General features: G+C 44.3%; 1 protein-coding gene across 1 annotated transcript; it reads left to right on the top strand.

Annotated features, from left to right (window-relative positions):
- The first annotated feature begins 12,646 nt into the window (after nucleotides 1-12,646).
- On the top strand, nucleotides 12,647-17,595 carry dla (deltaA). Its single transcript, XM_062536551.1, has 11 exons — nucleotides 12,647-12,765; nucleotides 12,882-13,184; nucleotides 13,441-13,501; nucleotides 13,613-13,870; nucleotides 14,650-14,710; nucleotides 14,901-15,031; nucleotides 15,266-15,435; nucleotides 15,789-16,005; nucleotides 16,125-16,950; nucleotides 17,068-17,191; nucleotides 17,314-17,595. Exons 1-11 carry the CDS (start codon nucleotides 12,715-12,717, stop codon nucleotides 17,317-17,319), a joined length of 2,208 nt encoding a protein of 735 aa, XP_062392535.1. The 5' UTR covers nucleotides 12,647-12,714; the 3' UTR covers nucleotides 17,320-17,595.
- Nucleotides 17,596-21,767: the final 4,172 nt, after the last annotated feature.

Genomic DNA, 21,767 nt, shown 5'->3' with positions numbered 1-21,767 from the left:
TAAGAAGCCAAAATGCAGCTGATTAAAAAAAAACCTGTGTACCGCTTGATGAAATCAGTTTTTACTCTGCTGTATTTTTATACAATAAATCTTTTTTTTTTTTTTTAAAGATACTGCTCTCTTTTATGTATGTCCTTTAAAGGTACAAATCGACTTGTCTAAGGGAACTTATATGTGGGAGAACATGTATTTCATACCATGCTATAGTTGCCTAAAGAGAGGAATATACAGTAAAATCATCATTTGACTGAAAAACAATTCTAAGGACAACAATTTTCTTTGTTATTGAAGAATGTATCGTAAATAAATAAATGTTCTTCCTTAAGTGCTAGGGGGAAAGAAGTATTTGACCCCTATGTTAAATTCCCATAGGAGCACGAGGATTTTTTATATGTTTTTTTTAATTATTTTTAAAGGCCAGCTATTTCATGGATCCAGGATATTATGCATCCTGATAAAGTTCCCTTGGCCTTTGGAATTAAAATAGCCCCACATCATCACATAGTATACCCTTCACCATAGCTAGAGATTGGCATGGTGCTTTTTCCAGTAGGCCTATTAGCCTGCGATGCTCATTGAGCTCAACACAAGTGTTCAGCTAGCCTATTTCTTTGGTCTGTGAAGGGTCCCTGTCTGATGATGGTCTGATGGAGTTAATTGAGGGTCAATCGAATGGTAGACTGTTACAGTAAACTCTGTGTGTTTGGGGCAGCCGTGGCCTACTGTTTAGAGCTTTGAGCTTGAGGGTTGCCGGTTCAATCCCCGACCAGTCCATGGCTGAAGTGCCCTTGAGCAAGGCACCTAACCCCTCACTGCTCCCCGACTGCCACTGGTTGGGCAGGCAACTCACTGCTCTGGGTTAGTGTGTGATTCACCTCACTGTGTGTTCACTGTGTGCTGTGTGTGTTCACTAATTCGGTTAAATCGGGTTAAATGCAGAGAACGAATTTCCCTCACGGGATCAAAAAAGTATACTTATATTATACTATGGACCTTGCTTTGTGCACTGGTGCACACAGTCATGTTGGAAGAGGAAGAGGCCATCCCCAAACTGTTCCCACAAAGTTGGGCGCGTGGAATTGTCTGAAATCTCTTGGTTGATGCTGCTGAAGCATTCAGAGTTCCTTTCACTGGAACTAAGGGGGTCAAGCCCAGCTCAGGATGGCCACTTCCTGTTCCAACATGACCGCAGTGCACAAAGCAAGAGGACAATACAATTTTGTTTATTCAATGCCCATTAAAATAAAATGTATTATTATTATTATAATTATTATTATTACTAGGCCTACTACCACTACTATCTTACTCCACCATTCATAATTGCATGCTAGGTCAAATTGTAGATCCTATTCTTCAGTGGTTCCGTGTTGGTGGAATGAGTTGCCCAGTGCTCTCCGTTCCAGCAACAGCTTTGGATCTTTTAAGAGGGGTCTTAAGGCATATTTATTTAATATGCACTTAGTCCTTTGAGTTTGTGATGTGTTATGGTTTGTATAATGTATTGTTTTGTTATAATTTGTCTATTGATAGAATTTGAAATTTATTTTGCTATTGTCCTTAAATTTAGCCATACCATGCTTTAGTTATTATTATTATATATAATTAACTGAGTGACTTATTTGATTGCTATTCTCATTTCACTGTTTTATTTCTCATTAGGTTAGTGCTTAAAATTATTGTTTTACTGATAATATTACTATTCTCCCTAGTTTGTAATTGTTCACTGTTATTTGTATGTCGCTTTGGACAAAGGCGTCTGCTAAATAACCATAGCCATAGCCATAGCCAAATAACCATAGCCATAGCCATAGCCATAGCCATAATTGCAGAGACAGTTAAAAACAAAAGGCATTAAGGATCTTTGGTTATTGTTAGGTCAGAGAATTTGAAGGAAATTGATGTCTTTATGACATCATCACCTAGTGATTATGACATCTTCACCATGGCCACCTTTTGTCAGAAAACTGGCAAAATTCTACCACTCTAAACTCTACTTATGTTTGAAGACTACTGCACAGCAACTTTGTATTTTACCGATTTAGTTTTTTGCCATTTTTAAACCTGAGGACCAATGGAACCTGTGGGATGGGAAGCCAGCATGGCTTGGCCTCTGTTGGACTTAAATTCTGCGTGTGCAGGATTGCAACTTGACAAGGAGGAGCCGATGGAGTGGGAGGCCAGCATGGCTCAGTCTCTGTTGGACCTAAATTCTGTGCCCACGGGATTGGAGATTGATGAGGAGGAGCCGATGGAGTGGGAGGCTAGCGGGACCCAGCCCTGCACCCCTCGTGTAGAGACAGACTGGGGACTAGATGAACTAGTTAAAGCTCTGGAGCTCCTGGTCATCAAGTGAAGACTCCAGAGCTGAACTCCCAAGTCAACGCCTGAGGTGTCCTGAGGAGCCTGATCCCCTGATGTGAAGCCACCAAGACTTGGTTCTAGAAGAGCCCTTCATGGAAGACCAGCAGGACCCCGTGAGGACAACAGAGCTCAGCTAGCCTGCACCGACTCCGGGGAATGACCCATGTTTCACTCCAGCTATGGTCTGTCCATCCTTCACCTGAGTGGCATCACAACCTCAGAAACATCACGACCTCAGCACCTGAGTCCACTAAATCCCCTATCTCTTCAGTAGGCCAATTTAGGCTTAATAATACATTCCTGTTATGCAGAGAATATTTTCTAATACAATTCATTATCTTAAAAAGTAATGCCTCTTTTCATTTTATTGTTCAAATTGCACTACAAATTTGTGAGTTATCCAAATGCTGCCATTTGTATGCCCATGAGATAAGTTGTGTAGGCCTACTTGGGTTGATACTTATATTTTCAAGCCTGTTTACAAATTGAAGCACATCTCTACTATGTAAAAAAAGACTATGTCTGTGGTGTAATGTAACATGGTTTTGGTTTAGACCTGATGAGTTCACGGGCAATAGGTCACTTGAACACTTAGGGGAGACTATCTAGGTTAAGTTTAGAGTGATGGCAATGCAAGATGTTCGGTAAAATCAAGTCGTCACACTGTTTTCAACAACACAACAATGTCCTCAGGGTTTATTAACTCTAAAATAATTACAACTATATTAATTCAACTTTAATTGTAAATATGAGTAATACATTTTTCTAAATCAAACAATTTCTTCAACTATTATTGCAAAATACTACAATACCGCTACTAAAATACTTACTCTGATGAAAATCCTTTTGGACACACCCTTTGATTGTTCCTTTAATTACCTGACTTATGAAATTCCAGCAGCACTCAGTAGCACCCCTGGGCCTGTGGATTTCACAGGTGCAATACATCATGCTTTCATTGCATTCATGAATCATGCTTTCATAAAAAAAAAAATTGGTTAAATTGGGTTAAATGCAGAGACCGAATTTCCCTCAAGGGATCAAAAAAGTATATACAGTCATTGACAAAAGTGTTGTCACCCCATGCTAAAGTTTACTAAAAAGAGGAATATAAAATCATCTTTTGGAAATTGGACACACCAATTTTCTATGTGAATGAATAATGTATCATAAATGAATAAATGTTCTTCCCAAAATACTGGGGACAAAAATCTTGTCACCTATGTAACCCTATGGGAATTTAACACATAGGGTTAACATAGGGGCAGGCAGTTTTTTATTTTTAAAGGCTACTTATTTCATGGATCCAGGATACTATGCATCCTGATAAAGTTCCCTTGGTCTTTAGAACTAAAATTGACCCACATCATCACACACCCTTCACCATACCTAGAGATAGGCATGGTGTTTTGTTCAGTTTTGTTCAGTTAGCCTATTAGCTTGTTTGATTTGCATTGAGTTCAATGATCATCAAACAGGCTAATAGGCTAACTGAACGAAACTGAACAAAACACCATGCCTATCTCTCAAGATTTTTGTCCCCAGTATTTTGGGAAGAACATTTATTTATTTATGATACATTATTCATTCACATAGAAAATTGGTGTGTCCTTAAAGGTTGGATTTTTCCTCATTTTATTACATAAGCCATTAAAATCAATTTCCAAAAGATGATTTTATATTCCTCTTTTTAGTAAACTTTAGCATGGGGTGACAACACTTTTGTCAATGACTGTACTTATACTTTACAGAAAGTGGGCGACAACTTGTCTTATTTGCCCACGTTCCAGAGAAAGGATGTAATTGGCCTCCTCCAGACTTACCCTAGTTTGTTCAGTGACGTGCCAACAAGCACCAACGTGTTGCAGCACGATATTGATGTTTGGCCCGCCTCTCCAATCAAACAACTCCCATGATTACCTATTAGATCATGGGTTAGCCTGGCCCAGTCACAGTGCATGGAGCTCCCCCTGCTTGTTAGCGCCTAAGTCTGATGGAGCTGCATGCTTCTGCACAGATTTCCGCAAGGTGAATGCATTTACTGTGCCGGATTCCTTTCCTTTGCTTCGCATGGAGGACTGCATTCACAGCATCGGTCCTGCAGTGTTCACCACTAAGCTGGACCTGCTAAAAGAATACTGGCAGGTCCCGTTAACAACCAGAACTGCTGACATTTCAGCCTTTGCTACTCCAGACTTGCAATAAAGTTATGGCCTTTGGAATGCGGACGTTCCAGTGTATGAAGCACCTGGTGTTGGGGAATGTTCCCCATTGACCTCTGAAGTTCACCTACAAAATAGGCCCTCTTGTTACCTGGAACCTTTTGGGCCGAGCAGCAGCAGTCATTTAGTCGTGTGCAGTTGTGTATATTGTAGTTATGTATTGTGTGGACTGTTACACCTGTGTCAGATTGTGCACCCGAGTTGAGTGGGTGTGGGTGTTCTGTCTGTTGGTTAGTGTGTTTCAAGGACTCCCAGGGCTTTTATTTTGGAAGTCTAATAAAGTGTTGGGTCGTTCGACTATCTCCTTGTTTCACTGTTTACCTTTTTGACTAAAGAAGAGTTGTGTTATAGACTTTTAACTCCGGCGGGTGTAACAACACTCTGAATCAAATGTGTTGAAAACTGTGTCCAGATAGAAACAACACAGTTTGTGTTGTTTTCAACGCTTTTGCTATGCGTTACACAATATGTGTTGGAAATAGCACAACTTGTGTTGAAAACAACATAACTTGCGTTGTTTTTAACACATATGTGTCCAGATAGTTTCCAACACATTGTGTGGTCTTGTGCCTTGTAATACACAAACATTTCCCTCAGCCACCAGAGTGGCTGGCCAATCAGCAACGAGAAGGGATGATGTTAGTTTCAAAACTAAGTAACTAGTAAACAAAGCTAGGTCTAAATACATTGTTATCTGATTGTCAATGCGGTTTATTATTTTTCATTACTGCTATTTTCCTTAATGTAGTACATTAAAACTGTTTACTGTTCATTTTCAACTTGTATTGTTTTATTTTATTTTATGCTTTGGACAAAAGCATCTTGTACATTCCATAACCATTCCCATAACCATTATTAAGCTAATGGGAAATCCCTGATCAATGTGTTTAGTTAGGCAAGACCAATGATTTCCAAGTAAATGCAAAGTTTATGCCTGTGACGCGATGCTAGGGTTGGAAATGTTTCCCAATTGTGAGAGGCCAGGCTCTCTTCACAAAGTGAAACAAAGTAGTGAGTAGTGTGTTTCTGAACCAAATAAGGAAATGCAAATGAGAGAAACAAAATCAATCCGTATTAGACAGAAAGTCAGCTTATGACCAGGTAATTAAGTAAGATTTTTTTTTTCATTATTGCATTTAATTGAAAGCAATTAAATGCAATAATGTCAGCATGCTGCTTTTAAGTATTCACTTAATGTAATAATGTTCAGAATTGCTCCACATATTTCATCAAGGAAAGGGGATGAGTTGAAAGTAATCATCTGTGATGTTGAGATTTCCCATGCATGATTATATTAAAGTAGGAACAAGAATGTTGGTGAAGACTATCAGAAGACTAAATAATACTCTACTCTACAAGATGTTCCTCTTTTTTCATTGTAATATAGATGAGCTCATTAATCCCATTTGATTTAGTACTTTGTGTTTTTAAGTATTAATCAAATATCGTAATAATATTTTCTGCATTGATTGTGAAAATGTCATGGTAATGACACATGCATGACATGTTGACTGGCCGATCCATGGCGGCCTGGTATGGATTACGATGAAGATGAAATAATACTGATTTTATAGGTCCCTCTTCTCTTTACTTTTAGCTTTTCCTCCTCTGCTCCTCCGCCATTGTCTGTCCTGGGCCCGGTCCCTCTCTCCGTCCCTGTGGCCTGATGGGATCAGCTGAGCTGCTCCGGGCCCTCCCTTCAGCCCCCAGTGGGACGGAGAAGCTGTGAGTCTCTAGTAATGGGCCACAGCCATCTGTCATGGGGGACATTCACACAGCCACCAGAAGGAGACAACATGTGCTGATTTAAAAGGAGAGCCCGACTTTCCCAGGACAGAGTGACCCTGCCAGCCACTCTCCCCACAAGATATACACATGCTTGTTCTGACAAACACTTTTATTGACCCCCCTCCCCACTGCAAACACACACCCACATACTCGACTCGAATCCTGTCCTCACTGCACAGAAATGAAATATACTGTCTACGTGTGAATCACTGAATCAGAGACCACTCCCCTTTGAATACCAATGAGATTGTTTGTTTGCATCAATGTGTGTGTGTGTGTGTGTGGGTGGGGGTGGATGGGAGGGTTTGTTTGAATTTAGCAGAACGATGGCTTTCCTCGCAGTAAATAGAATCCCCGGGTAGCCGTCTGTAGTGTGTATCTAAGAAAGAGAAAGAGAAAGAAAGAGAGAATTTGTGTGTGTGCATGTATATGTGTGTGTGTGTGTGTGTGTGTGTGTGTGTGTGTGTGTTTGTCTAAGATAGGAGATATCAGCCAGTTGATAGAATTGATTATGAGAATGGGGTGTTTATAAAGAGTACAAAAGTGCTGTGTGTGTGTGTGTGTGTGTGTCTGTGCGCATAAGTGTGTGTGTGCGTTTGTGTGTGTGCATGTGTGTGCATGTGTGTGTGTGTGTGTGTGTGTGTGTGGTAATAGGGGGGTTGCTTCATGTTGCTGCAATGTCACAAGATTGCTTTGTTGCGCGGTCAACAGGCGTGTGCCACGGGGTGTTGTCCTGACACTCATGCCTGCTGTCCAGGTTCTGAGCAGGCCATGGGAATGACCCCGCGCTTTAATGACCTGTGTGCACTTTTTAATTAAATCTAGAACAGCCATCATTAGGACGGCCATCACAATGGTCAAGGGGGAAGAGGGATGCTTTTATTGAGGGAAGTAAAATGGGCTCGGACATTGCAGGACGTCTGCAGGCTCCTCCTCTGGATCTCCTCTACTGCGGAGACACACATGCTGATCACACGGCCAGTCTCACCACAATAAAACATTTCTCTACACCCTTTTATTTTCCTTATTCCATACCACTGCCTTTTGTTTTATTGTTTTTGTAAAGATATAGAGCGATAGGTTAGATTTATAGACACAGTGAAAAATGTAATCATGATTCAAATCATCATTAACCTAAAACATTATAGTTTTACTCCTTTTATTTATATTTTATTTTTTGAGGACCCATGTGTGACAGAGACCTATTGTATGCCTGCTTGAGTGTTGTTTGCTTTATTATTGTAGTGGTGCCATTTAGATCTTGCCCATCAGGGCCACATTAGAACTCAACACATCAATCCGATCTGGAGTGTGAGACCTGTGCTTGGTGCTGTTTATTATTGTTGTAAGTTTGCTGCAAAAGTGTGTGTGCGTCTCAGAGTGGCTCTTGCATGAGTGCAGGGGTTTGGACAGATAGTGCCTCTGGAGCCCCGGGTGCTCTGTGGAGGCATTGTGTGGGTCAGGCCGCGGTGGCCTCTGTGTGCTGGCAGCTGGATGTCCAGCTTGCAGGGGCATTGCAGCACAAAGGAGCCCATTCCCCCTGGGGGCAACCATTTAGGACAGAGGTCCTTGGCCCACATCTCAACAACAGGGGAGAGGGAGGGAGGCGCAAACCCCCTCCTCATCCTGTCCAGAAGGCCCTCACACCTCCTGCACCACTCCGCTCCTCAACCCCCCCCTCCCCCCCCTCCCCTGAGGCCGAGGATGGGCCGGCCATTCCTGAAGTATAAGGCTGACAACAGGTGCATGGTGCATCTATGGAGGAAGACACACAGGCAGAAGAGAAAAGCGAGTAAGAGAAGGAAGAGAGAAGACAAATGGGTAAAGAGAGAGATAAGTCATATGAACCTGGGCATTGTTGCGCTCACAATCTCATCCCTTTCCCATGGGCCTTTGTGTCCCCCTCTCTCTGACATTTACACCTCAAACACCTGCTCCCAGCACACAGCCATTACAGACAGGACTGATCTTATCTGGACTCTAGCCTTTGTAGACTTCATTCTGTCTATGTGTGTGGGTGTGTGTGTGTGTGTGCGTGTGTGCGTGTGTGTGTGTGTGTGTGTGTGTGTGTGTGTGTGTGTGTGTGTGCGTGCGTGTGTCAGTGGCATCATCTCATCTCTCAGGGGTACAGCGTACACAGCACTAACGCCTATACTCTCTGAGCAGATCCCCCACCCCCCTCTAAAATCAGCCCAAACTCAGGCCTTAGGCCGTGGTGCCTCCCGGCCCCCACCCAACCTCCCTGTAGTTCCTCTGCTCTCTTGCTGTCTTTGCAACATTTGAGACCCCTCACACCCATGAACCTTTGACATCGCCCCATACACAATACTCAATCATGGCCCTCCCCCCAACAAGCACACAGACACACTCTCTATTTCAGCGCGGGTCATGGTATGTTTCAAAGTGAGCAGTCATACAACAGATTGTTTGGTGCAGGCGAGGTGATAGTAGCGCTGACAATGTCTCTAACAGAGCGTAGGCCCTGGGGGAATAGATGGAGTTTGGTCACCAGGCCCCTCCTCTGCTCCTTTGTGAAGCCTGCTGCTGCTGTGGGCTGCGGAGGGCCAGGAGGCTGGAGGGGAGAGGCGTGCGGAAGGATGGGGGAGGAGAAGAGGATGGGGGTGGGACTTGTGCATATGTCAACCCACAGCACAGGTGTCTGCATCTGTTCCTCCACAGGACAGATGCTTAGAGAGGGAGAGGGAGAGAGAGAGAGATAAAGCAAATCTACAACTGAAAGAAGCTGTAGATGGCAAACCTCTCCATTTGACGTTATTTAAAAAAAAATATGTGTCAGATAATATTTAAGCGAATATTTAAGCAAATATTTAAATATTGATGAAGGGCAATTTATAGGCTACAGGTATTTTACAGTATTTTTGCAATTTACCTTTTGGTTCTGGTTTCTCCAATATAATAGTGCCGCTGTTTCTAAATGCGACCTCATCTTCCACTGCACCCCCTTGTTAATCTGACTTTTTCTGATGCTCAGACTCCAGCAGTTATGGGCAGATGTGTGCCACGCGACGGGCGTTAATTATTCACGTTGTCGACGCCTTCCGAGCATACATTCTGTTTCTTAAGCTTACATACACAAACAGACGCACTTTCAGCCACACAAAAGCGCGCGCGTCCTCGCATGCACATACGCGCGCGCAGCCATGTGCGCGGGTCTCTATGTAATTACTGAATAATTGTCTCGCGGTGGGGCTGCCATGTCTCAGGCGAGCCCTCGCGCACTGAAGCGTTTCCTAAGCGACCCTAACAACAAGGCGATGTTAATGTGAGAGCGCGCGGTGTGGCCACAAAAGCTTTCGGATTGGCTTGTGTCCCTCCTTGGGCAGCTGGCCAGGGTAATCTGATCCACAGACAATGGAATTCCTGGTCGTCTCCCGCATTCACAGGTAGCTTGAATATCTAAATTGTAGCTCCTATTTGGTTTCATGCTACCATTTTGAGAGGGAAACAGCCCTGACTGGTCACTGGAATAATCTAAAAATAACTTCATCACATCTTATTTCCCTCTCAAAACATTTATAATTATCATGTGTTGTCTACAACAACATAAACTAACATGCATTTTCCTGGAAGTATTTATTTTGCCAGTGATTTCTTAGATACCACTCTGGTCAACATTTGAGACCTATGCATTATTCGAGGATTGCTGATCACTGATTTACAAACACCATAATAGACTATAATGGGGATCCTTCGTATGATCGATATCGTGTGATGGGCTCCGTGTTTACGTTCCCACGGCCGCTCGTGAGCTGTCTACTCCACTGGGACGAAAACTTCTGGCTTCCCCTAGCCATCTGGCCACGGGCTGCCCATACCGTTACAGCTCCTTTAACATGCTACTTGCTTCATTTAGACGGAGCACTCTGGCAAGTGCCACATAGAGACGTGCGCTTGGAGGAGGAGGAGGCGGAGGATGGAGAGAGACGGGATGAAAAAAAAACGGCGTTAGCTCGAGAGCAGATGGCTTGTAAGGGTCTGGCCGCGTCTGAGGCGTGTCGTGCCCCTTCACAGAGAATCCCCTAGGGCTCCGCGCGCATTCACAATCAATGAAAACGAAAGCGCAAAAGAAAAGAATGAATGGTCGTAGCTCGAGTCAACCTTTTTGTTCACTGCAGCTACTGGTGGGCAGGAGTTAAAGTACAACTGCCCCCCTACAGTCGCGCTTTGGTTAAACAGTCACTCCCAAATCCATCGTTTTGGCCTGTAATGTACAGAAACCAGGATCTATCATATTTCAGGGCAAAAAAAGCCTCTACTAGATAAGCGAGAAGTAAGAAAGAGGGAATTAGGCTATGCGTTTCTGGAAAGGTGTCGGATTAAGGTACAGAGGGGGAATTATTACAAATAAGTATCGCACTTGATTGTTAGGTAACTTTCTTACTTGATAAAGATGTTTAGGACTAATCGGTATCCGCAATTATATCATTATTTTTAGGATCAGAGCCTAAGTTCAGAAAACAAGCACAAGGACATATTAAATATAATACTAAAACATTGCAAGAAGTAAGATGTACAAATAATAAAGAGATTATTTCAAAGATGCACGCCAGTCCCAATGCCTCAGGCCCAAATTAACCGTCTGTAGGCTAGTTCTCTACTTTAAGGACAAGGAATTCCAACAAGGATGTCAGCTCAATTAGTTTGGACTGGTACCACTTTCTCAACAAGCCAAAACATCAACGACAGACGGCAACCAGAGGCAGCCAGTTCTTCGTCAACTGAGAGGGGAAAAGTGGACCCAAAACTAATCCCACTAATATGACGCAGGCCAAGTAGTTTAGCCTATCTGTAATTGAGAATGTGGACCTGAAAAACTTTTGTTTATAAAATCCACAAAAACGAAGCAGTATTTGCTCCACCCGCGTAGCCAACCCTTTATCTCTTGGATTTTCATTCAGTTCAGAGTCAACTCTGACTTGGCTCTGGCTAATGCTTAGTTAGATACAGGCATTTTGTCTAAATCGCGGTTTGATTAAAATACATCAATCGGATAATGATTTATTTTGAAGATGGTGAGGCTTCCCTTGACTTGAGTATAGTAAGAGACGACTAGTGCGCGGCGAGGTTAGCTCGCTCACCCCGTTAAATTGTGGGGAGAGCAGGTGCTGCGCGAATTACCATACAGCTGAGCGAGCAGAGAGCAAACTTATTCCTTCAGCTCACAATAACAAAGTGCCCCGGGGACGACCACGCGGACGCACGCACACACACGCACACACGCACACACACACACACACACACACACACACACACACACACACACACACACTTCAGTATAGTCCCCACCCCCATCTCATCCCACAAACCACACGCGTACGCGCGCTCGCACACATTTTCATTCATTGTACACACACGCGCACACGGCACCCCACCCCCAACACGCACACACACAGAGGGAGAGAGAGAGAGAGGGGAACAGTGAAAAGGGAAAAGCAAGTGGAGAAAACTGTCGACTTGTAGTTTCTGAAGTTTATCTCCATCGTTTGGAATAATAAAAAGAGCACTATCTTTACCATGTATTTTATGTAAAGAAAACACATATCAGCTCAACTGGTTTTAAACAATGGGAAAATGCATCACCATACTTCTGCCCCACACTACATCTGAATCAGTTTTCCTAAACTTTTGCAATGAAACTATAAATATGCTCGGCGTCTGTCGACTCACTGATTTCCTATAAACAGGAAATGAACTTTCCTTATCCCCAAAAGATTCCGGGCTCTCAGTAACGGTACATTTAGTATTGGAAGGTGGGAGTTGTGGAGGTGCAGAGATACCTCATTGTCAGAACTCGAGACACACTCCGGGAGGAGGTGGTTCATTTGCATGTTATTACCATGGCATGTGGCGCCCGGTATATAACCACAGGCAAGCGCTTGGATGGGAGAGACAAACACACAGTGTAGGACGCAGGAAGACGTGAGGTACAGGCCTCTGAGGAGGTTTGCTGGAAGAGAGAAAAAGCTTGGTTTAAGAACCAAGAAGGAACTATATCTCTAAATGCACATTCATTCTCCACTGCTGTGATCACATCTTGGATTATCACCTTGGAACGGATTTTCTTTTTCAGCAAAGGAAAACAACACTTTTAACTTTAGGATTCGTTTGTGTCTGTATGACATGAATGGGAACAGCGTGGCTGATGCGGGACAGTGTGTGAAGAGTCTTTTAGGGGAAAGTTGCATTCAATGAATCATTCAGTGAAGAGAATACGGATCTGAAAGGACTCCTTTGTCAAGGAAACAACACAGAGCTGGGAACGGAGTTACTCGAAAACCATTTGTATTTATTTATTTATTTATTTATTTATTTATTATTCATCATGGGACGCTACCTTCTAACCTTATCACTCCTACAAGTCTTCATATGCCAGGTAATGCTCCATCTTTTTTATCAAGTCTTTTCTTTTCTTTTAGCCACAATTGGATCTCTCACTTTTAGTTCACAGTGTAGCTTCCCATGCTAATCTGTCGTTTTATGTTTCCACAGATCCTCTCTTCTGGAGTCTTTGAACTCAAGTTACAAGAGTTTTTGAACAAGAAGGGGGTGCAAGGAAATAGGAACTGTTGTAAACCGGGTTTAACACAATCGTACCAGACGCAGTGTGAATGCAAAACCTTTTTTCGAATTTGTCTAAAACATTATCAACCGAACGCATCTCCGGAGCCCCCTTGTACCTACGGTGGTGCTGTTACACCCATCCTTGGTTCAAACTCTTTCAAAGTTCCCGACACGCTACCGGATGGCTCCTTCACCAATCCCATTAGGATGAATTTCGGTTTTACTTGGCCGGTGAGTTTCTGTTATTTAGACCAAACACAGTTTGTTGTTGTTCGTGAAGCAGTTGAAAAGTTCTGATGACCAGCCTTGGCCACTTGTCTCTGAAATGAATGAATCATTTACGCATGAATAGGCGCAAGCTGTTGTGTTTCTATGGTAGCCTAAAGCCCATTCCCAACTCTTTATTTTATGTTCAGCAGCGTGAGTAATTTAGGCAGAACCAAATCCTTCCGTTTAATTTCTCAATTCACCTTATTTTTTTTAACAGGGGACATTTTCTCTTATCGTTGAAGCTGTGCACGCCGATTCCAAAGAAGATCTTACTACCGGTATGTTTGAATAGAAATGCGCGCTCGCAATATAAAGTTTTGTTTTAAACTTTATTACGCTATTAGGCTACGAAAGGTCTAATGTCCACAACTGTACTTATCTTATTTCAGAAAATCCTGAGCGAATCATCAGTACCATGGCTACTCAGAGACACTTGACTGTGGGAGACGACTGGTCCCAGGACCTTCATTCCGGCGGAAGGACTGAGTTGAGATACTCTTACCGCTTTGTTTGTGATGAGCACTACTACGGTGACGGCTGTTCAGTATTCTGTCGCCCCAGAGATGATGCTTTTGGACACTTCACCTGTGGGGAACGAGGCGAGATCATTTGTGATGCTGGATGGAAAGGACAATACTGTACTGAACGTAAGTAGTTTGTGTGGCTATTCATGCCATGCCGTGCTGTTTATTGTTTGGACGCTCTGATGTAGGCCACATCATTTAACGTTTTGGCGTTAATTGAAGTTTGGAAACGAGGCTATGTGATGGTCTAGCCTACTTGAAACTTTTTCGGTAGAAAGTTAACGTTTTTTTTTTTTGGTTGTAAAATTCACTAGCGCCTCAGACCCCCTCCCTCCCCACGTCAAACACACAAGACCACTTGATTTATTCAAATCAGGAGGTGGAAAGTTTTTTCGGAATAATCTCACGCGTGCCATAAATTTACATGCTTACGTCCGATTCGTTACTCCCGGAGTGGGCTTGGCGCCGATTGGCTTACGAGGGGGAGGTATTGTTTGAAGTGGGCAGCTGCCGGGAGAACGGAGACAATGGAGCAGCTGTCGAGCACTGGCCGCGTATCCACCAGCTGTCCACTCTTATCTCCGCCACCCGGAGACATTAAGGGGTGCTGTGTGCACTGAATGAAAAGAGAGTTTTGACCCACAGAGTAGGGAGACCCCCCACCCCACCCCCGCCCCGTTTGTGGGCGCCTATTGTGACTGCTTGTTAAGCAGAAGTTCTTCTAGTTTTTTTTTTTTTAAGAGTACCAGCTAATAGGTTTAGTGACCCCTTTCTGAAATGAAATTAATTAGTTACGATTTAGGGTAGAAGTTTCTACTGGAAGTAAAATTCAACAAAGAACATGTGTATGGGGTTGTTTTATGTTGCCATGGTTTTTATGTGAGGTTTTGTCTCTTTTGTAGCAATCTGCCTCCCAGGATGTGATGAAGATCATGGATTTTGTGAGAAACCTGGTGAATGCAAGTAAGTATCGCCAGATTGACATCTAAGTTTCACATCAAAGTTTCACATTGAAACAGATGTTTAGTTGACAGTTACTGTATATTACTTTAAAAAGGACATTTTGTACTCAACCTATTGACTTATAGTCACATAGACCTGTGTGTCTGGTGTCTGCCTCAATATCTTACGAAGGTTTTGGTTGTTCTAACAGATGCAGAGTTGGGTTTGAGGGTCGGTACTGTGACGAGTGCATCCGTTACCCAGGATGCCTGCACGGGACCTGTCAGCAGCCGTGGCAATGCAACTGCCAAGAGGGCTGGGGTGGCCTCTTCTGCAATCAAGGTGAGTCCACATGAGAGGAAGAGAAACTCTAAGACTATGTTTTAAAACACAGTGAGACTACAAGGATGCTCATGCATGAAAAACAAAAACAGAATTCAAAAGAATGGCAGAATGCAGCTGTGGCCGGGAGGATGAGATCAACATTGAAAAACAGCTGCACTGCTGCTGGTCAGTTTGTGTTTCCTCAGACAATAATCCACATGTGTCGCACATGTGTCTGTCTGTCCACTTCAGATCTCAACTACTGCACACATCACAAGCCCTGCATGAATGGAGCCACTTGTAGCAACACTGGCCAGGGCAGCTACACCTGCTCCTGTCGGCCCGGCTACACAGGAGCCAGCTGTGAGATCGAGGTGAACGAATGCGCTGGGAACCCCTGCAGGAATGGCGGCAGCTGCACTGTAAGTCCCCCTCTACATTTCAGCACACTGTTACTTCATCCTCAACTTCTCCTCGCATCTGCCTCACAGAACAGCTGGACGGCACGGTGTCATAAGCCTCTAACTCAGATAGCAGTTTAGCTGTGGACGCTACACAGTGTGTCCCTCTTGTTCTCTTTGATAACAAATTAATCCAGTCGTACAGTGGTGCTGCCAAGCATGACTATACTGTGGCAGTAGTAAACTCACCCTGTGATTGTTTATTGTTGTTTAGATATGAATGAAAAATAATATAAGTGTATATAATATATAATAGTATAGTAATAATATAAAAACAAAATGGTTGAAGTGTACTCTTCCGTGTCTCATGATAGGATATGGAGAACACGTACAGCTGTGCCTGCCCACCAGGTTACTATGGCAAGAACTGTGAGTTGAGTGCCATGACCTGCGCTGATGGACCCTGTTTCAACGGAGGCCGCTGCGCTGACAACCCAGATGGTGGCTACTACTGCCAGTGTCCCACGGGCTACGCTGGCTTCAACTGTGAGAAGAAAATTGACCACTGCACCTCCGCCCCGTGCTCCAATGGTAAGGCCCAATGCAGGACCGTGCGTTTGTTTACAACGCAGTCTCCAGAGCCTCCTGTCATTTAGTCCTCCACAAGTGTGCCTGTTGTTAACACCTGCTGCCTCTGTCTCCATCTCCAGGTGCGCGGTGCGTTGACCTGGTGAACTCCTACCTGTGCCAGTGTCCAGAGGGGTTCACGGGCATGAACTGCGACCGCAGCAGTGACGAGTGCGCTGCGTACCCGTGCCAAAACGGTGGCACGTGCCAAGAGGGTCCCGAGGGCTACAGCTGCGTGTGCCCGCCGGGCTACACGGGCCGCAACTGCACCTCGCCCATCAGCCGCTGCCAGCACAGCCCCTGCCACAACGGCGCCACCTGCCACGAGCGCAACAACCGCTACGTGTGCGCCTGCGTGCCCGGCTACGGAGGCCGCAACTGCCAGTTCCTCCTGCCGGACCACGCGGCTCAGATGGCCGGACACATCCCCTGGACCGCCGTGGCCTCGGGCATCCTGCTGGTGGTGCTGCTGCTGGCCGGCTGCGCGCTGGTGGTGGGCTGCATCCGCTCCAAGGTGCAGCAGCGGCGCGAGCGCGAGGTGGACATGGTCCAGGGCGAGACGGAGACCATCAACAACTTGTCCAACAACTGCCAGCGCGACAAGGACCTGTCGGTCAGCGTGCTGGTGGGCACCACGCCGGTCAAGAACACCAACAAAAAAGCGGACTACCACAGCGAGCTGGACGAGGCGGCGCCGGAGAAGAGCGGCTACAAGACGCGCCACGCGCAGGTGGACTACAACCTGGTGCACGAGGTCAAGTACGAGGCCAAGCACGAGGTCAAGCTGGAGTACACGGGGAAGGAGGCGGCGGCGGCAGCAGCGGCGAGCTGTGAGGACATGTGCCAATCACTCGAATCCTTAGACTCGGGCAGCGAATACGACGAGAAGCGCAGCAAACGCTTGAAAAGGTAACGGCAGCATATGACACGCTAATATTAACAATATTATAAACATGTTGACAAACACCTCATCAGTTATGCTGGGATGCTGAGCTAATGGATATGTTTGACTTGTTTTCCCCACAGTGATGCATCAGAATGTTCAGAAAGGCAGAATTACCAAGGGGTGGTGCCGGGGGGTTTCGACAATAAATACAAATCTGTATTGGTCATGTCGGAGGAGAAAGATGAATGTGTAATTGCAACAGAGGTGAGTTTTCAGATTTGTTTACTTCTGGCTTTATTATTTACCACCCTGTCTGTATGTGTCTCTCTAAGCACACTCTGTAGAAGTGAACGTTCCTCTAACGCTGTTGCTCTTCTGTGTTCCAGGTGTAAGAGACCTGCAGGTCTACACGGTTCCTGTTTAGCCTGTGGGGAATGTGTTGACTCCCTGTCAGAAAGTGCTGCTCTAACCTTAGGTGGAGGTGTCCCGCCTTGTGACTGCTGCTCAAATAGAGACTTTTAACTGATATTCAGAGTGAGCTGGTTCTCTTCCTGAAATGAATGGAGGCAGTGGGGCGGCCTGTGGGACAGAAAGCTGTCGGGGGCCAAAGTTATGTACCCTTTAAAATAATTTACCTGTAAAGTTGTTTAAAGGTGTTGGGCAATATGTGCTCGTCAGACCATGTTTTTAAGGGATTCATCAACATGTGAGATGCAATTAGTAAGAAAACGAGGATGTAACAAAAATGTAAAAAAGTATTTCAGTGTTTTGCCATTTACCGGGTCTAATTCTGGCAACATTGTGGCAATGTTTTAGCAATATATTGGCAACATTTGCTGTCCGGCCAATTCTTCAAGCCCCATAGGCTGCTGCTGAGTGCAGGGACTGCATCAAAAGGTGGATGTTTTGGCCATACTGGCCAGTTCTTCACACGCTGTGTCACATGATCATGATCCTGTCACATAGCCTGTGGAGACTGTATGTATACTTGATCACTGTGTAAAAAAGAAAACAAAAAGTGCATCTCTCTAAGTCCTCCGAGCATTTTTTTTTTATTTTCCCTTCTTTTTTGTAATGTTCTGTATGGTATTGAATATGTAATTATTATCAAGAGTGTGAGTTCTACTTTGAAAAATGTCCTTGCTTGTCATTGACTTTTTGTTTTGGTAATTGCTTTTATATAAAAAAAGTTGTATGATTTTATTTAATTTATTTTTATTTAATTACTATGCTGTATTTTGCATATTTGTTATGGTTTAAATAATTATTTAATTTGAATTTGTTTAAGTTGTCGCTGTTATTTGCAAAGGCACTTCGGGTCATTGGGACGTGTTGAGAAATGTTATTTAAGAAGGATTGTAAAAATGTTTTTATTGTCATTGTTTTTGTTACTTTAATGAAGGATTTAGCTTAAATTATTTTTTCAAATAAAGATTATTGAATACTCACTGTGTATTTCAATCAGTATCTTAAACGTGCCTCTCATGATATTTAAAACATGCTTTTTCTATTATACTTAGCAGAAATGTAATCATGCTTTTCATCTCTCCTATCTTAAAAGCATTTCCCCAGAAGACTTTATTTTAATGACAGTCTGTCTTTTTGTAGTCTTCTGGGGACCCTATGGTGAGGGCTGTGAGCAAAGTTAATAACCAACATCTGCTGTCCCCCACAACCTACCCCATGGAGGGCTATTCACAACCTATATTCAGCTGGGAGTGTGGGGCTCTCCTCTTTGGAGGGATGGGGGTGGGGGAGAAAAGTTATTTGGAAGAAAATGAATTTGAAAAACTCCTCAAACATGTTTTTGTACTTGTAAACACTGGAATGTTATGGCCAGTCACTGAAAGTATAGGAATTATAGGCTACATTATATGATATGGGGAAAAAATATGATTTAGATTTTGATTTGAGCACAATTTGTAATAGTTCTTCCCATACACAAATGATCTTGAAATTAACTTAAAAGAAGGATACAGGTTGTGGAGATGATAAGAAAACGCTTGGTAGGTTTCCTTAGGGTTTCAATAAGACTCAAGGGAAACAAACATGGCAGACAATGATTGGAACTGACAATGGGGAGAACACAAAGGGCAGCATTTGGAAGAGCCAGTGTGCCCCAGTGAATGAGGGAGCAATGGGAGCAACAGCAACAGATGTTGTGGCCCTTTTGAGTAATGGAACCCTGCTGGCAGGCGACAGCAGCCGGCTTCTAAATAGCTGCACAGTGAAAACGGTTACTTCGAATCTATATATCTATATGATTCATGGCAATTCATTTTATCCTTCTTCAGCTTACTTCTAATGAGAGAGAGAGAGAGAGAGAGAGAGAGAGAGAGAAAGATAGAGAGAGAGTGTGTGTAATGGTGAGATGACTTGTTGGAAATAGAGAGGATTAAACCAACTGGCTTGTGATTCTATCATCAATTATTTGGAAGATCAAATGTGGCCAGGTGGGGGAGCAGTAAGCTCACTTGCAACTGAAAACTAAACAATACTGTACTCTATCATTGACAATGGCTTCTGTAAAACAGCAACAGGCATAGATCCATCTGAGCTGAGAGTATATTGATATACACTGAATACATATGGTCAGTATCCTTGCAAAAGTCCAAATGTTTGGGAGAGAAAGTAGAGATGGATGCAGAAATGCGAGAGATCAACCTGTAGGATACGGGGAAAGAGTCTGGACTCAGCAGAGCCAATAAAATAGTCATGAGCAGCAGCAGCCACTAGCTTCAGTTACACCCTGGCAGTCCTAAAGTAATAACCAGAATGAGAGCCAGAGAGGGAGAGAGAGAGAGAGAGAAACCGAGGAAAGAGAATATTTAGAGATAAAACAGGAGAGGGTAAGAAAAGAGGAGGAAATAGCCATTAAGCACAGTAGTTTGTAGGGATTAACACAAAGAACCTGCGCCGGTAGGTACACCTTCATATTTGGAGCATGTTGGGCTTGTGTGCTAGTGTGAGTGTGTGCTATAAGAACTCTGGTCTGCACAGCTACCTCTCTCTCATCTGCCATTGGGCAGGTGGGTTTAGATTTGCTTCCTGTCAAAACTGTCCGCCGCTGCTGTCAACAAGGGCTGGCTGTGCTGTGGGAGGTTAAGCCATTGGGTTTGCACTTTGTAAAACAAACTGTTGAAATCTGACATGAAATCTTTATATATTAACATGTATCATGCTGTGAACGATTTTTGTATGGTGGGATGGCCCTACTTCTTCACTACTATGCAGCCTCTTTCCATATGACTCTTCTAATGGTACTACTGATGTATACTGTATATAGCAATGGTTAGAATTGCATTATTTTATTAACAGTAGACATAGGCCAGCATATTTCTATAGAATGTGAATACCAGCCTTCCTCTTTTGACTGAATCAAAAGTAATTTCACCAAGACTTTGCAAGGGAATAACAATGGCTTATGTAACTTATTGGAAGAAAGCGAAGTAGGCTATGAACTTTATGGAAGCTAGAAACTATTCACATGATAGTTAGAGGCGAAAAGTCGAATCATGCACTTTGAGTGAGTAAATTATGTATGCTAGCGGTCAGAATGTGTCATGTTCCACCAATCTACAAAATTGAGATAGGGAGCTCATGACACTGATGTCATCACCTACACCATGTTTGCCTTCTCTCTGTTTCAACTGTCAGATCTCCTTTTTCTCCACACATACAGCACAAACTCTTAGCTCGGGGACTAAGCTCTGAATAGCAGGACTCATGACTGGACTCGACCCCTCTCCTAACAGATCTCACAGCAGTCGCTCTTGTAGCAGGAGGCAAAGTCAAAGCCAAAGCACAGGTAAGATGGTGAGCCATACAGGAGTGGCTTTTCTCTGTGATGAATATGTTCTGTAGCACTCACTTGGCATGTGTGGCACAGATGGGTTTGTGTGTCAGTGTTTCACTTGTGTCTGTTGACTTGATCCTCAGAGCCGCTGGGTAACAGGGACCCAGAGCCTGCACGCCGCTCCCACTGCTCTCTGACTCGGGCCCGATCCAGTGCAGAAGATGGCGCTTCCCCACCGCCCCGCAGGCACTATGAACGAGGCCACCCTCTGCCCAACAACCACAACCCGGCACCCAAGGATGCCATCCCGTTCCGCAACCAGCACCTGGGCCTGCCCTCGCACCGGAGGCACATGGAGTTCACCAGCGGGTGTTCGCCCCAGCGGCGGATGACCTACTCCAACTTCCGATATTCCGACAGCCCGTCACAGACATGTCCGAGTTCTCCAAGTCCACGCTCGTGTTATGCTTCTCCGTCCCGCTGGGGGGAATCTCGGAGTCTGTCACGCCGGAGGGGCTCTACCTCTCAAAGCCAAGCTGTATCTTACGGTACTTCCCAACGCAGGTCTGGGACCTGTAGTCCAACTGACAGACATGACTCTGTTGCCTTACCGACCCAGAAGCGACACGCTAGTTCTTCAGGCAGGAGCACCCAGAACAGGAGCCCTTGCCAGAGTTCCCAGAGGCATAGTTTAGACTCCGAGAAGTTGTACAATAACTTAACATCTATAGCTACGTCCACGGGATCTCAGCAAAACACCTGGCAAAACTACAACACTGAGAGGGACGGTTATTACAACAATGGTCATTGTAATGGTAGCAACAGCAATAACAGCGGTTCCAATAGTCGCCACAGTAGAAGGACCAGTGTTCATAACAGCGGAGCGTCCTCTCCTCGCAGGAGAAGGGACAGTGGTGCACAGATGTCCAACAGGACGGCTACCTACACTAGCCATGGATCCGACAGCAGGAAGACATACCCACGGAGCACGCCAGACAGACATTCAAAAGTGACCCTGGAGCAGTCCGACTCAAGTCATGCCTC

This window comes from Sardina pilchardus, chromosome 1, assembly GCF_963854185.1.
Source record: "Sardina pilchardus chromosome 1, fSarPil1.1, whole genome shotgun sequence".
Classification (NCBI taxonomy): Eukaryota; Metazoa; Chordata; class Actinopteri; order Clupeiformes; family Clupeidae; genus Sardina; species Sardina pilchardus.
Note: the sequence above shows the minus strand (reverse complement) of the source record. Positions and strands in the feature narration are given on the sequence as shown.

Excerpts from the sequence above, each read along its gene's own strand:
- dla (XM_062536551.1), top strand. The coding sequence starts at position 12,715 with ATGGGACGCTACCTTCTAACCTTATCACTCCTACAAGTCTTCATATGC. Across the intron at positions 12,766-12,881 it reads TACAAGTCTTCATATGCCAG|ATCCTCTCTTCTGGAGTCTT; the intron begins GTAATGCTCCAT and ends ATGTTTCCACAG. Across the intron at positions 13,185-13,440 it reads ATTTCGGTTTTACTTGGCCG|GGGACATTTTCTCTTATCGT; the intron begins GTGAGTTTCTGT and ends TTTTTTTAACAG.